Source organism: Nerophis lumbriciformis, linkage group LG13, assembly GCF_033978685.3.
Source record: "Nerophis lumbriciformis linkage group LG13, RoL_Nlum_v2.1, whole genome shotgun sequence".
Classification (NCBI taxonomy): domain Eukaryota; kingdom Metazoa; phylum Chordata; class Actinopteri; order Syngnathiformes; family Syngnathidae; genus Nerophis; species Nerophis lumbriciformis.
In genome coordinates, this window is record NC_084560.2 from 47,330,333 (window position 1) to 47,342,920 (window position 12,588).

At 44.5% G+C, this 12,588-nt stretch overlaps 1 protein-coding gene across 19 annotated transcripts in view; it reads right to left on the reverse strand.

The window, feature by feature from the left end:
- Positions 1 to 12,588, reverse strand: part of mycbp2 (MYC binding protein 2) — a 183,818-nt gene that overhangs the window by 130,020 nt on the left and 41,210 nt on the right. For 16 of the 19 annotated variants that reach the window (XM_061970695.2, XM_061970706.2, XM_061970696.2 and 13 more), the window contains exons 12-17: positions 10,270 to 10,474; positions 10,010 to 10,174; positions 9,769 to 9,927; positions 3,478 to 3,682; positions 3,262 to 3,407; positions 419 to 529 (exon numbers count right to left, since the gene is read on the reverse strand). In XM_061970695.2, the coding sequence (XP_061826679.2) occupies positions 419 to 529; positions 3,262 to 3,407; positions 3,478 to 3,682; positions 9,769 to 9,927; positions 10,010 to 10,174; positions 10,270 to 10,474 (991 nt within the window). The remainder of the gene's footprint in view (positions 1 to 418; positions 530 to 3,261; positions 3,408 to 3,477; positions 3,683 to 9,768; positions 9,928 to 10,009; positions 10,175 to 10,269; positions 10,475 to 12,588) is intronic. The other 3 variants (XM_061970697.2, XM_061970705.2, XM_061970692.2) reach the window with 1 other exon arrangement.

A 12,588-nucleotide genomic window follows, 5' to 3' on the forward strand; every position in this document is an offset into this window, starting at 1 on the left:
TCCAAGTTTTATTGCCTAAAATTTTGAGTCATTATATACTAAGTACATTTTTTGAAATATTTTACATTGATCCTTTAATATTCTAACTTAATTCTCTCTTGTTCTTTTAATATTTCAACATATTTTTTCTAATATTCCTACTTCAGTCTCATAAACCTGCAAGTTCACGCTTGTAATATTTGGATGTCCATTTTATAATATTTCAACTTTATCCTTGTAAAATTATGGGTTCACTCTTGTAAGATTAGGACTGAAAAGTTTGATGGTTCTCATATTTTCCTAATGTTCCAAATTTAATTTTGTAGATCTCGTAATATTAGGACAAGTCTTATGTGTGCAACCAGCCAAAAACGGGCAAATATTAAACAGCATCCTGGCGTGCACCCTGGTCCCCATCTGTCCAGACCCGATTACCTACCGCGTCCCTCCTCCAGCCTGTGTCGACGGTTGATCCTTTGCCGTTTCTCCTCCTGACGGATCTGAATGTGCTCCTCGATGTTCACGCCTGGAGGGGGAGGGACAGGCACAGCTGATAACCAAAACAAAAGGGATGAGGGGCGTCAGGCAGGCAGACAGACAGGCAGGCAGGCCAGACAGATGCAGGAGGGGGGAAGAGGAGGAGCAGAACGAGACAAGACATCAATGAGTGAATGACGATGGAGAGACAAGCGATGACTCGGCAAAACACAAACATAAGTGACACAGGTGCGTGGAATGCAGCATAAAAGCAACAGGCATAGAACATGGGCAGCTGCTTGGGCATCATGTGAATAGTCTTCAAACTATGTACCTTTCCTCCTGTTGGCTTTATTCACCGAATGTCGTGAGTGGATGCATGAATGTCAACCATGCTTACGATGTTTGTGTGCTCAACATGCGTAAATACTGCAAATGCTCAAATTATTTATTTGTTTATATTTGTTTATTTAGTTACACCACCGGGGCAATAATTGGGGCAATTATTTTACACAATGGACAACTCATTTTCTAACTTTTATCATGATTTGGCGTGCACGAGAAAGTGGAAAAAACAAACGTAGCTCCCTTTGACCACATGGTAAGTTATTAACCTTTATACTGCTTAACAGTAGATGTATTTAAGTCCCTCCTAAAAACTCATTTATATACTATAGCTTTAAGATAGACCCCCTTTTAGACGAGCTGATCTGCCACTTTTCTGCCCCGTCTCCTGCCGGTAGAGGATACCAGGTGGCCACGGATGTTTTCTAGAGAGGTACCAGTCTGGATGAGATGCTAACTGACCCGAGTTGGACCACTCTTCCATGCACAGCTGTGGGCTGACCGGGCTGGGATCGAAAGAAGATCACCTTATAACTATCTGTTAGCTCCCCAATGGACTTGAGTCCAACAGGGTCTATTAATTTAACAATTAAATAACTGTACCTACTCGACATCCAGGTCCCTACATCTGCATACCTGCCAACTTTTGAAATCAGAAAAACCTAGTAGCCAGGGTCCAGGGTCCCGCAAAATGATTGATTGCATTCAGACAGGTTAAAATGTTGCTAAAACCATCACTTTTCTATCAGTCTCAGTGACTTTTCAAAACAAAAATATTACAGCAAAAATCATATGGGTTGATTGACATGTTTATTCTGTAAGCTAACTTCAATAGTTTGAAATTATTTTGACAGTTAATGCCAGTTATCCTGTCAACCTTTCACAAGACTTCAATTTGTTAATTGAAAGTATAAACACTTTTTACAGTAAACAAATGGTAAAACAGTACTAAACAATTCCATTAAAAAAAAAATTGGTGTCATTATTAACTTCCTGTCCAAGCTTGTATAATCTACTGCCTTGTTCAATTGTAAAAAATATTCTGTGCCTAAAATTCACATTTCTATCACAATTATCATACTGTAAACATGGTAAGCTAACTTCATTAAAATTAATAGTCCTGTCAATAGCATGGAATTACAATTCAAATGTCGTTTTTTTGTAAGCCTTTCAAAAGAATTCAAAATATGAAAAATGAAAGAAAATTAATTGAAGCCATCAGACACTTGAAAAGTGGCACATCACATCTCTAATGTAATCATTTGAACTTTTCAACAGAAATAGCACTGCAAAAATATTAAGGACATACTTCTGTATTTTGGTAGTTATGCTGTCAACATTTAACAAGATTTCTTCAACTTGGACTTGAAAGCATAAATAGTATAAACACTTTTAACAGTATAACAGTACTAAACAATTCCAATAGATAACATTGGTGTCATTACCTTTTTGTGGCTAAAATCCAAATTTAGCAACGGCATTAGACTTGTGTTTTTTTGTCCCAACGTGGTCTTTTACATCGCTAATTCCTCCGTGTCCGATCGAAAAATCTTGTCTGCACAAGGTGCAATTCGCGTAGTTTTCACCCTTTTTGGAACGGATAATTATTCCCGGATAGGCTTTTGAATATTCTTCACGGAATGACTGCAGTTCTCTTTTCGGTTTAAGACTCGTTTGCGATTTTTCTCCGGCTGATTCCATGATCGTTCGCTCGTTTGGAAACAATGGCAACAGGTGCCTCGTGCTTGGCAGCGGTGCTATAAATAGCCTCGCGCATGGCATTCGGAATGGCTCGATAGGAAGTTACGGGAAGCAGTGTCGATTGTCATTGTTGTTACGCGATTTCGTGAATAAAACTTAAAGAAAAAAAAAAAAATTTAATTAATGAAAAACCGTATTTTTTATCACTGCAACCGTAACCCGGAATAGGTTGATGAAAACCGTACTAATTACGGGAAAACCGGAGTAGTTGGCAGGTATGCATCTGCTGTCCATTCTCAAGGTTCCCCAGTAGGGGTCTTTTGAGTTTTCCTTGCCCGGATATGGGTTTAGATCCGGGGATGTTGTCCTGAGTTTGTAATGCCCTCTGAGACACTTGTGATTAAGGGCTATATAAATACATTTTGATTCATTGGTTCTGTTGCTGCTCTGTTCAATCAATCATCAATGTTGCAATAGCAAACTGCTCAATCAGCATTAATATCTGATGAGCTGATGAGTTTAAGACGCATTTTAGAGAAAGGTAGATAAAGCTGTTTGTGATACTGAAAATGCAGCTATCATCATCTTGTGGAGTTACATTAAAAACTGTATCAGGAAGTTGCCTACAGCCACAGCAGCTGTTCGCCTTCTTTAAAACAGCCACTCTATCAATGTTTTGTGGTGCTTAACCAGTGCATTTGCAGTAAAGTAAGTGATGTTACAGAAAGGGACAAAGATTAGAGGGGTGGTTGCACTTACCGAGCAGGAGGTCCAATGGAATCATCTCCTTGACAGCATCAAATATGCCTCTCTGTCTGGCTTCCTGGCCATCAAGCTCCCTGGCGCACGCCTTGCAGCATCCACAGGCCGAGCACCCAGACTCTCCAGAACCACAGCCACAGATACTAGCGCATAAAAATGCTGAATAAGTGGACAAAAATGATCATTTGAAAGACAATCTGTGTGTCTTCTTACCCTCCTGGTACTCTATCAGGCCGTCCGCTGCTGACACAGCTGGCGCCGTAGCCCGTGCAGTCGCCACACACGGTGCAAACCATGCACTGGTCCAGCTTCCACTTGTGCATGCCGGGCTGACACATCATGCTCTTCTCTTCCTTCTCCTCCAGCTCGTCCTCCAGGTCCTCGTCCATGGCCGTTGCCATGTTCTCCACGCCGAATGCTGCAGACGGGCACAATGACGAAGCAAGCCAATTTATAAACATATGCAGCCGTTCTAGTGTGAAACACGCTCATAAACACATTATAATGGGACTCTCTGTGAATGTAGCTTGTCATTGCATCTCTATACAGTAGATGGTATTGTAAGTCTGCTTCTTAACACACCTCATACCCACCGAAGAAGACAAATCCGTAACACTGCCCTGCCTGCCTCTGACCCAAACAGTCTTCCACTGCTGCTGAAACACTCATACACTCTTTTATGGCGTCACATTAGTGCCAAAAATCTGAGCGCATAAAAACTGTTGTCGCGCGCTGATTTTCCACTTCGTGCGCGCGCGACACCATTTTGCGCGCGCGTGGTGCCTTTTTGCGCGCGCGCTAGAGATGCGCGGATAGGCAATTATTTCATCCGCAACCGCATCAGAAAGTCGTCAACCATCCGCCATCCACCCGATCTAACATTTGATCAGAACCGCACCCGCCCGCTGTTATATATCTAATATAGACGATGCAAGGCATTAGTGAGGTTATAAAGCTTTTGCCTGTTAAAGAAAGGAGACTGATCCAATGCAGCACAGACATTCGCGTGCCACGCTGTCACGACCCAGACGCACACCAGTGCGCAATCATATGGGAGCCGCGCTGAGCGCACCTCCAAGCGCGTCTCGCTGCCGGCGACGGCCGGGTATGGGCCCGACGCTCCAGCGCCATCCATTTTCAGGGCTAGTTGATTCGGCAGGTGGGTTGTTACACACTCCCTAGCGGGTTCCAACTTCCATGGCCACCATCCTGCTGTCTATATCAACCAGGGTGAGCCCCACCCCTTTCGTGAGCGCACTGCACGCGGAGTGACCCCTGTTACGCGCCCCCGGCAACAGGGGTGGCGGGCAGGTAAGCTGCGCGGGCGGAGCGCGCGGAGTGATCCCTGTTACGAGCCCCCGGCCACGGGGGTGGCGGGCAGGTAAGCTGCTTACCTGCTGCACGTGACGCCGGCCGCGGCGAAGGCGGACGAGGCGGGGTGTCGGTGCGGTGGGCGCGGTGGTGACCCTGGACGTGCGTCGGGCCCTTCTCGCGGATCGCCTCAGCTACGGTTCCCGGTGGGGCCCTCTCGGGGGAAGGGGCCTCGGTCCCGGACCCCGGCGAGGTGTCCCCTCTACGCTCCGTAAAAGTGTCCATCTCTTTTTTTTTTTTCTTCTGTTGTGGCATATGCTGCAGGTGCCTGCTCGTTTTTCGTATGTGGGTAACAACATTTAACTATGTATATATATTTCCCAATTGGTTTAACTGCCACCCGCCTGAATCTATTTAAAATCTAATTTTTTTTTATTTCAACCGCCCGACCCGACCCGACCCGACCCGACCCGTGGATAAAATCTAATTTTTTTTTTATTTCATCCGCCCGATCCGCGGATAATCCGCGGACTCCGCGGTTGTGCCCGCAAACCGCGCATCTCTAGCGCGCGCGGTGCCTTTCTGCGCGCGCGACACCTTTCTGCGCGCTCTCTGTGTACTCCTGGCATCTCTCCTCGCGCTGTCATGTTTCTTTTTGGCACTTTGGGGGCGGGTATGCTTGGACGGCCCCTCCTTTCTGATTGGCTGTGAGCATTTTTCATATGACCAATCATTCTCCAGCGTAGCAACGTTGTAGCCATCTTACCTCGGACATCTAGCCTCAATCATTACATTGATGTCAATGGTACATGTACTAATTAAATTACCATAACTTGCTCGGTTTTCCACCAATTTACAAACGGTTTGCCTTGTTACAAATCTTATTACATGTAGATATGACATAGGATGCTGCACCTGTTGAAATTACCTCTTTCGCTTTAAAAAAAAAAAAGAGTTAATTGTGCAACATAGTTGTGTAGTAGAGATGCGCGGTTTGCGGGCACAACCGCGGAGTCCGCGGATTATCCGCGGATCGGGCGGATGAAATTTAAAAAAATTAGATTTTATCCGCGGGTCGGGTCGGGTCGGGCGGTTGAAATAAAAAAAAATTAGATTTTAAATAGATTCAGGCGGGTGGCAGTTAAACCAATTGGGAAATATATATACATAGTTAAATGTTGTTACCCACATACGAAAAACGAGCAGGCACCTGCAGCATATGCCACAACAGAAGAAAAAAAGAAAAAGAGATGGACACTTTTACGGAGCGGAGAAGGGACGCCTCGCCGGGGTCCGGGACCGAGGCCCCTTCCCCCGAGAGGGCCCCACCGGGAGCCGTAGCTGAGGCGATCCGCGAGAAGGGCCCGACGCACGTCCAGGGTCACCACCGCGCCCACACCCCGCCTCGTCCGCCTTCTCCGCGGCCGGCGTCACGCGCAGCAGGTAAGCAGCTTACCTGCCCGCCACCCCCGTGGCCGGGGGCTCGTAACAAGGGTCACTCCGTGCGCTCCGCCCGCGCAGCTTACCTGCCCGCCACCCCTGTTGCCGGGGGCGCGTAACAGGGGTCACTCCGCGCGCAGTGCGCTCACGAAAGGGGTGGGGCTCACCCTGGTTGATATAGACAGCAGGACGGTGGCCATGGAAGTCGGAACCCGCTAAGGAGTGTGTAACAACCCACCTGCCGAATCAACTAGCCCTGAAAATGGATGGCGCTGGAGCGTCGGGCCCATACCCGGCCGTTGGAGGTGCGCTCAGCGCGGCTCCCATATGATTGCGCACTGGTGTGCGTCTGGGTCGTGACAGCGTGGCACGCGAATGTCTGTGCTGCATTGGATCAGTCTCCTTTCTTTAACAGGCAAAAGCTTTATAACCTCACTAATGCCTTGCATCGTCTATATTAGATATATAACAACGGGCGGGTGCGGGCGGGTGCGGTTCTGATCAAATGTTAGATCGGGTGGATGGCGGATGGTTGACGACTTTCTGATGCGGTTGCGGATGAAATAATTGCCTATCCGCGCATCTCTATTGTGTAGGGTCAGTGTTAGTCAGTTCTCTGATTATTTTAAACTGTTTCAGAATACATTATTAAAAGCTATTTTTAACATTTTAAAAACAAAATTCAAAGATTATTTCATTAATTTTATGGCTGAATCAAAAGACATTCCATAAATTAGAAAACAAATGTTGAAGAAGAAGTGAAAATATAAAATAATGTTATTGCTGGTGGACCAGTTGTGGCTGAAAGATGTGATTATGGTGTTTGTTGTCTTATTATTTATTTGGGTCACATTTTGTATTACCCTGTATTGTGTTTATGTGGTATGAAATAACCTTTATCAGCGCGCGACATTTTTTTATCCACTTCTTCCTCCGTAAATCTTGATACATATTGACGATGACCCGCCCTGCTATACTTCTGATTGGCTCTGAGCGTTTTTCAGCATTTTTCGCCTGACCAATCAGAAAGAAGGGGCCGTCTAAGCATACCCGCCCCCAAAGTGCCAAAAAGAAACATGACAGCGCGAGGAGAGATGCCAGGAGTACACAGAGAGCGCGCAGAAAGGCGTCGCGCGCGCGCAGAAAGGCACCGCGCGCGCGCAGAAAGGCAGCACGCGCGCGCAAAATGGTGTCGCGCACGTGCACGAAGTGCAGAATCAGCGCGCGATAACAGTTTTTATGCGCTCGGATTTTTGGCACTAATGTGACGCCATACTCTTTCATCTAATCTAAGCTTGATTACTGCAATAGTCTCCTCTATGGCGCCACCACCAAAGTCATCAACAAATTACAGTATGTGCAGAATTTGCCTTTTCACCGGGACACGCTCCAGAGAACACATCCCACCAGTCCTCCGTTACCTTCTCTGGCTAACCAAGCTCCCCACTACATCTAGGACCCCTTCACCACTATCTGTCCTCCCGATCCCTCAAGTCTGGCGAGGCCAACCTCCTGCAAATCCCCAAGACCAAGCACCGGATCTGAGGCAACAGGGATTTTTCGGTTGCTGCCGCCTCCCTGTGAAACCCACTTCCTACCCCCACCCTTCTCTCCTTTAAAACTGCCCTCAAAACCCACTTCTTCAGACTTGCCTTCCTCAGCTAAATCTCCCTGCCCCTCCCTGCTTCTCACTTTTTCTCAAAACTTTCTTTAGATGTATTTTGTTTCCTTTTAAGCCATACTTGCCAACCCTCCCGGATTTTCCGGGAGACTCCCGAAATTCAGCGCCTCTCCCGAAAACCTCCCGGGACAAATTTTCTCCCGGAAATCTCCCGAAATTCAGGCGGAGCTGGAGGCCACGCCCCCTCCAGCTCCATGCGGACCTGAGTGACGTGTTGACATCCTGTTCACACGTCCGCTTTCCCACCATATAAACAGCTAATGATAGAGGGCGAGTTCTTGGTTTCTTATGTGGGTTTATTGTTAGGCAGTTTCATTAACGTCCTCCCAGCGCGGTAACAACACACAACAACAGCAGTCAAGTTTTCGTCCCCCGTAAAGCAGTTCGTCTGCTGTAAACAGCAATGTTGTGACACTTTTAAACAGGACAATACTGCCATCAACTGTACATGCATATGTGACCCACCCATAATGTGTCACATTTTTGTGTTGATTTATTTATTTTATTTTGTGGTTTGAATTCGTTTTTGGAGCTGTCATTCCACATTTATCAGTATTCACATTGGTCAGTAGGGGGCAGTAGGGCGTTTCTTCCCAATTGAATGCTATCACCTGCAGACCGGAAGTGTCTTGTCATTCTGATGAGCGCGACCAGTCTGTGAACAATTGAAACGTCCTGTGTGCTTTTTCCTCCTGTATAACAGGTTAGTTTTGGTGAATCAACTCACTGAATAATATCCATGTGATCTTTATAAGTTTAAGTACACATTCTGATGGTGGAGCCTAACTCTAAAGTGTTTGTGAGTTGTAGTTTGTATTTGTGAATGAATCCAGTGCACAGCTGCAGTAATCAATACAAAAAGGCGACCTGAGTGCGCAATGTTTATATAGGAACTTCTGATCCTAATTCAGACTCCCAAATTAGAGCTCCCGTTTTCTTATTGATTTTATAATGTATATTTGTATAAAGTGTGTGTTCTGAAATAGTGACAGAGAATAGAACAAAGATGGACAATTCAACCCTTAACTCAACAATGAGTAGATGAGTGTTATGTGTGTGTAAATGTGTAAATAAATGAACACTGAAATTCAAGTATTTCTTTTATTTATTTATATATATATATATATATATATATATATATATATGTAATAAAATATATATATATATATAGCTAGAATTTACTGAAAGTCAATATATATATATCTTAACCACGCCCCCCGCCCCACCCCCGACCACGCCCCCCACCACCCACCTCCCGAAATCGGAGGTCTCAAGGTTGGCAAGTATGTTTTAAGCTGTTTTCTTATATATCTTAATTAAAGTCTCCTGTGTTTTTTTAAAGTCTTTTTTTCTTCTGTTTTCTCCATGTAAAGTGTCTTTGTGTACTTAGAAAAGTGCTAAATAAATGTGATGTATTTGTATTATTATAATTATTAGCCATTTGGTCAGAATGCCCCCGAACGCCTCCCTGGGGAGGTGTTTAGGGTGGGTTTGACCGGTAGAAGACCACGGGGAAGACCCAGGACACAGTGGAAAGACTATGTCTCCCAGCTGGCCTGAGAACGCCTCGGGATCCCCGGGAAGAGCTGGACGAAGTAGCTGGGGAGTGGGAAGTCTGGGACCCCACGATCTGACTTCGGATAAGTGGAAGAAGATGGATGGATGGATGGATTATTATTATTATTATTATTATTATTATTATTATTATTATCAGGAGGGGGAGTGTTGCCAAAACCCCCAAAAGTATTTCTAAATATATTTGTTCTGCTTTTCCTGTTTTTTGCTGACTTTGTCTCACAGCATTTATAAACTATACATGTACATGTGTCATGGGCAATTATGCAAATTATACAATGACATCATTTCCCCTCTGCCGCGCAACCCACCACCACAAATAGATTACAGTCCTCATTCACAGAGATTCTCATTAAAAAATAGCTGTACTTGATTCATTTTTGACCAAGTTTGATCAAAGAACTGCAGTAAAAAGTTCATCCCTGGCTCTGTAAAATGTGTACCTTACTGAACTTAATGGAAATCAGGCGTAATGTTTGATATTTTTGTTTGCCCACCTTTGCCCGCCTGGCTCATGGCTCCTGTGTCTCTGCCACACTGGCCCTTGTTATTGACCCCAAACGTCCACACTTCTCCGTTCTTGGTCAGGACACACGTGTGGGCCTTTCCCATGGCGACCTGAGTCACAAAGTTGCCTTTCAGGTCCGTCACCTGACCTGTGGAGAGGGGATGAGTGTTGTTGAAACACAGCCACTTTTTAACAGCGGCCCACGGGAAAGTTTCGGGGGAAAAACATACAAGTGCTGTCGCTGTAAATGGCGTCCTTTCCAAACATGTACAGCTCGCCATCCTTGGTGACGATACTGCTGCTGCCGTTGTTGCACGCCGTGTACACCGCCGTCTTGGTCTCTAATTTGATCATCTTTTTGGGTTTGTAGGGTTTCGGCTGCCGGCGGCTTTTAGCTGCAAGAGGAAGTGGGACACGTCATCGCTTACTTCTCTTGTCTCGGCTCATCTGATTGGTCATGGCATATAAACGAGGATGAAATTGCTCATACTGGACTCTCCGTCCTCTCCTTTGCTCGCCGAGCCGGTGAAGAAGACGCTTCCGTCTTCGGCCACTAACAGCGCGTGGGAGCCATCGTGGCCAACGGAGAACTGAAGGATCTTGGGGGATTTTGTGACAGGAAGCTCCACCCATTTGCCTGCTGAAGGTCCTCCCTGCTTAATTCCCAGGCTTTGATACTTTCCTGTGTAGTAGATCTATGAAAGGAATATCAGAATGGCACAGTGAAAAAAAAGTTTTTTTTGTGTAACGTTAAAATGATACTTTTTTAATTGTGCAGGTGTACCTAAAAGTGTCATAAACACTAGTCTAACACCTGTATTCAATTAACAACAAAGTCTCCTTTGGTCGTACGGGGCAATGGCCTACAAAAGAGAAACACTGTCGGGATCTGTATTTGTGTTTAAACAGCTGTGGCTGTAGGCAACCTCTTGGTGTACTTTTCAAAATACACTCCAGGAGATGATGGTAGTTAGTGTTACATTTGCCGTACTGTCGTTGTATCATAATCTCATCAGCGCTAATAATGCTGGCTAAGGAGATTGCTCCTCAGCGCTATCACGACATTGGTTCTAGGGTGGGCGTAGCGACATTGTAGCCTTGATAATTGGCCTATACCAATATCGATCTGCACGAATCATTGGTACTTCATAACTTTGGAATGTTAGAAAAGGTTTGATCAAGTGAAATTACCCAAACAGAGAACAATGGTAGGTATGAAACACACTAACCTATTTATTATCAACTCTCTGTAATGGACGTATGCTGTCTTTAAGTTGAAGTGGAGTGGTAACTGTGTTTTTATGGCCACAATAATCTATTAATTTAGGATCTTGATACATTAGGTTGAATGATGATGTTCGTTATTGGATATTTTCTAATATGCTTGTGCCTTGGAGACTTTGTGTCTGTAAGAAATATGTAACAATAATAATTGATACTTGTTTATATTGACACAAATGTGGTGTTTTATACTGCTATATTGTTCAATTACGGACACCTATTACATGTCTAGCTTGTGAGCTATTGTGTGCTTAGCTGTTGTGTAGCTGCTAGCTCCTACCAAATCAAATCAAATCAACTTTATTTATAAAGCACATTTAAAATTTACCACAGGGGTAGCCAAAGTGCTGTACAATGAACAGGTTAAAAGATAAAACGAGTACCGAGCAAACACAACACAACACAAACAGAACACGATAAAAAATAAATAATTAAAATAGAATTAATAAAAACATAAAAACATAAAAACAGGATCACAGCAGGTGTATTATGGGGCGCCATTGCAGGATGGATATCACTCAGTGTTAAAAGCCATGGAATAAAAGTATGTTTTTAAGAGAGATTTAAAAACAGGAAGAGAGGAGGCTTGTCTAACACTCAGAGGTAGGTCGTTCCAGAGCTTGGGAGCAGCAACGGCGAAAGCTCTGTCACCTCTAAGCTTCAGCCTTGTGTCAGGGACCGTCAACAGCAGCTGATCGGCTGATCTTAAGGATCGGGTGGGGCAGTAAGGCTGAAGGAGGTCGGAGAGATAGGTTGGCGCGAGGTTGTTTAGACATTTAAAAACAAATAAAAGGAGTTTAAAATTGATACGGTAACGCACAGGGAGCCAGTGAAGGGACGCTAAAATAGGGGTGATGTGCTCACGTCTGCGGGTCTGTACCATGCCTACCTACCTACGCCTACCATGTTTACTTCCCGAAAATACAAGGAAAGACCAACTTTGTGAGCTTATTGGAGGACAATTACACGTTAACAGGCTGTCCAGCTTTGCACAAGTAAACACGCTGCAATATTGTATCAGAACACTTATATTTATATATACATGCAAGCCGATATAATCCAACACTTGTTCCTTTGCTAATATCGGACCGATATCCGATATCAAAATCAGAATGGATTGATTGATTGATTGATAACCCTAATTGGTATTGTTGTTGCTGTGTTGGGCAATGTCGTTGTTAATGAATGAACAGTATGTATTCCTTTCTACTTTCTCATGCACTGCCAATCATTATCAAAAATAAAGTTGTCATACATAATTCAGAATATCTCTCCAATTAATGCCCATTCCTCTTTAGGGTTTACATAAATAAAGGCCTCAGCTATAATCAGAACATATATAGTATTTCTTGTGTTAAGGTGTCTTTGCAGATAAGAGGAGTGTTAGTAAGATTAAGGGCCTCCATAAGGACAAAGAAATGATCAACAGCGCCTGCTGTTATCTGGACAGGCAACACATTGCACCACACCCGCCGTACAGAAGCAGATAAACACGCCCTTCACACACTCCTGCTAACTTCACATTCAG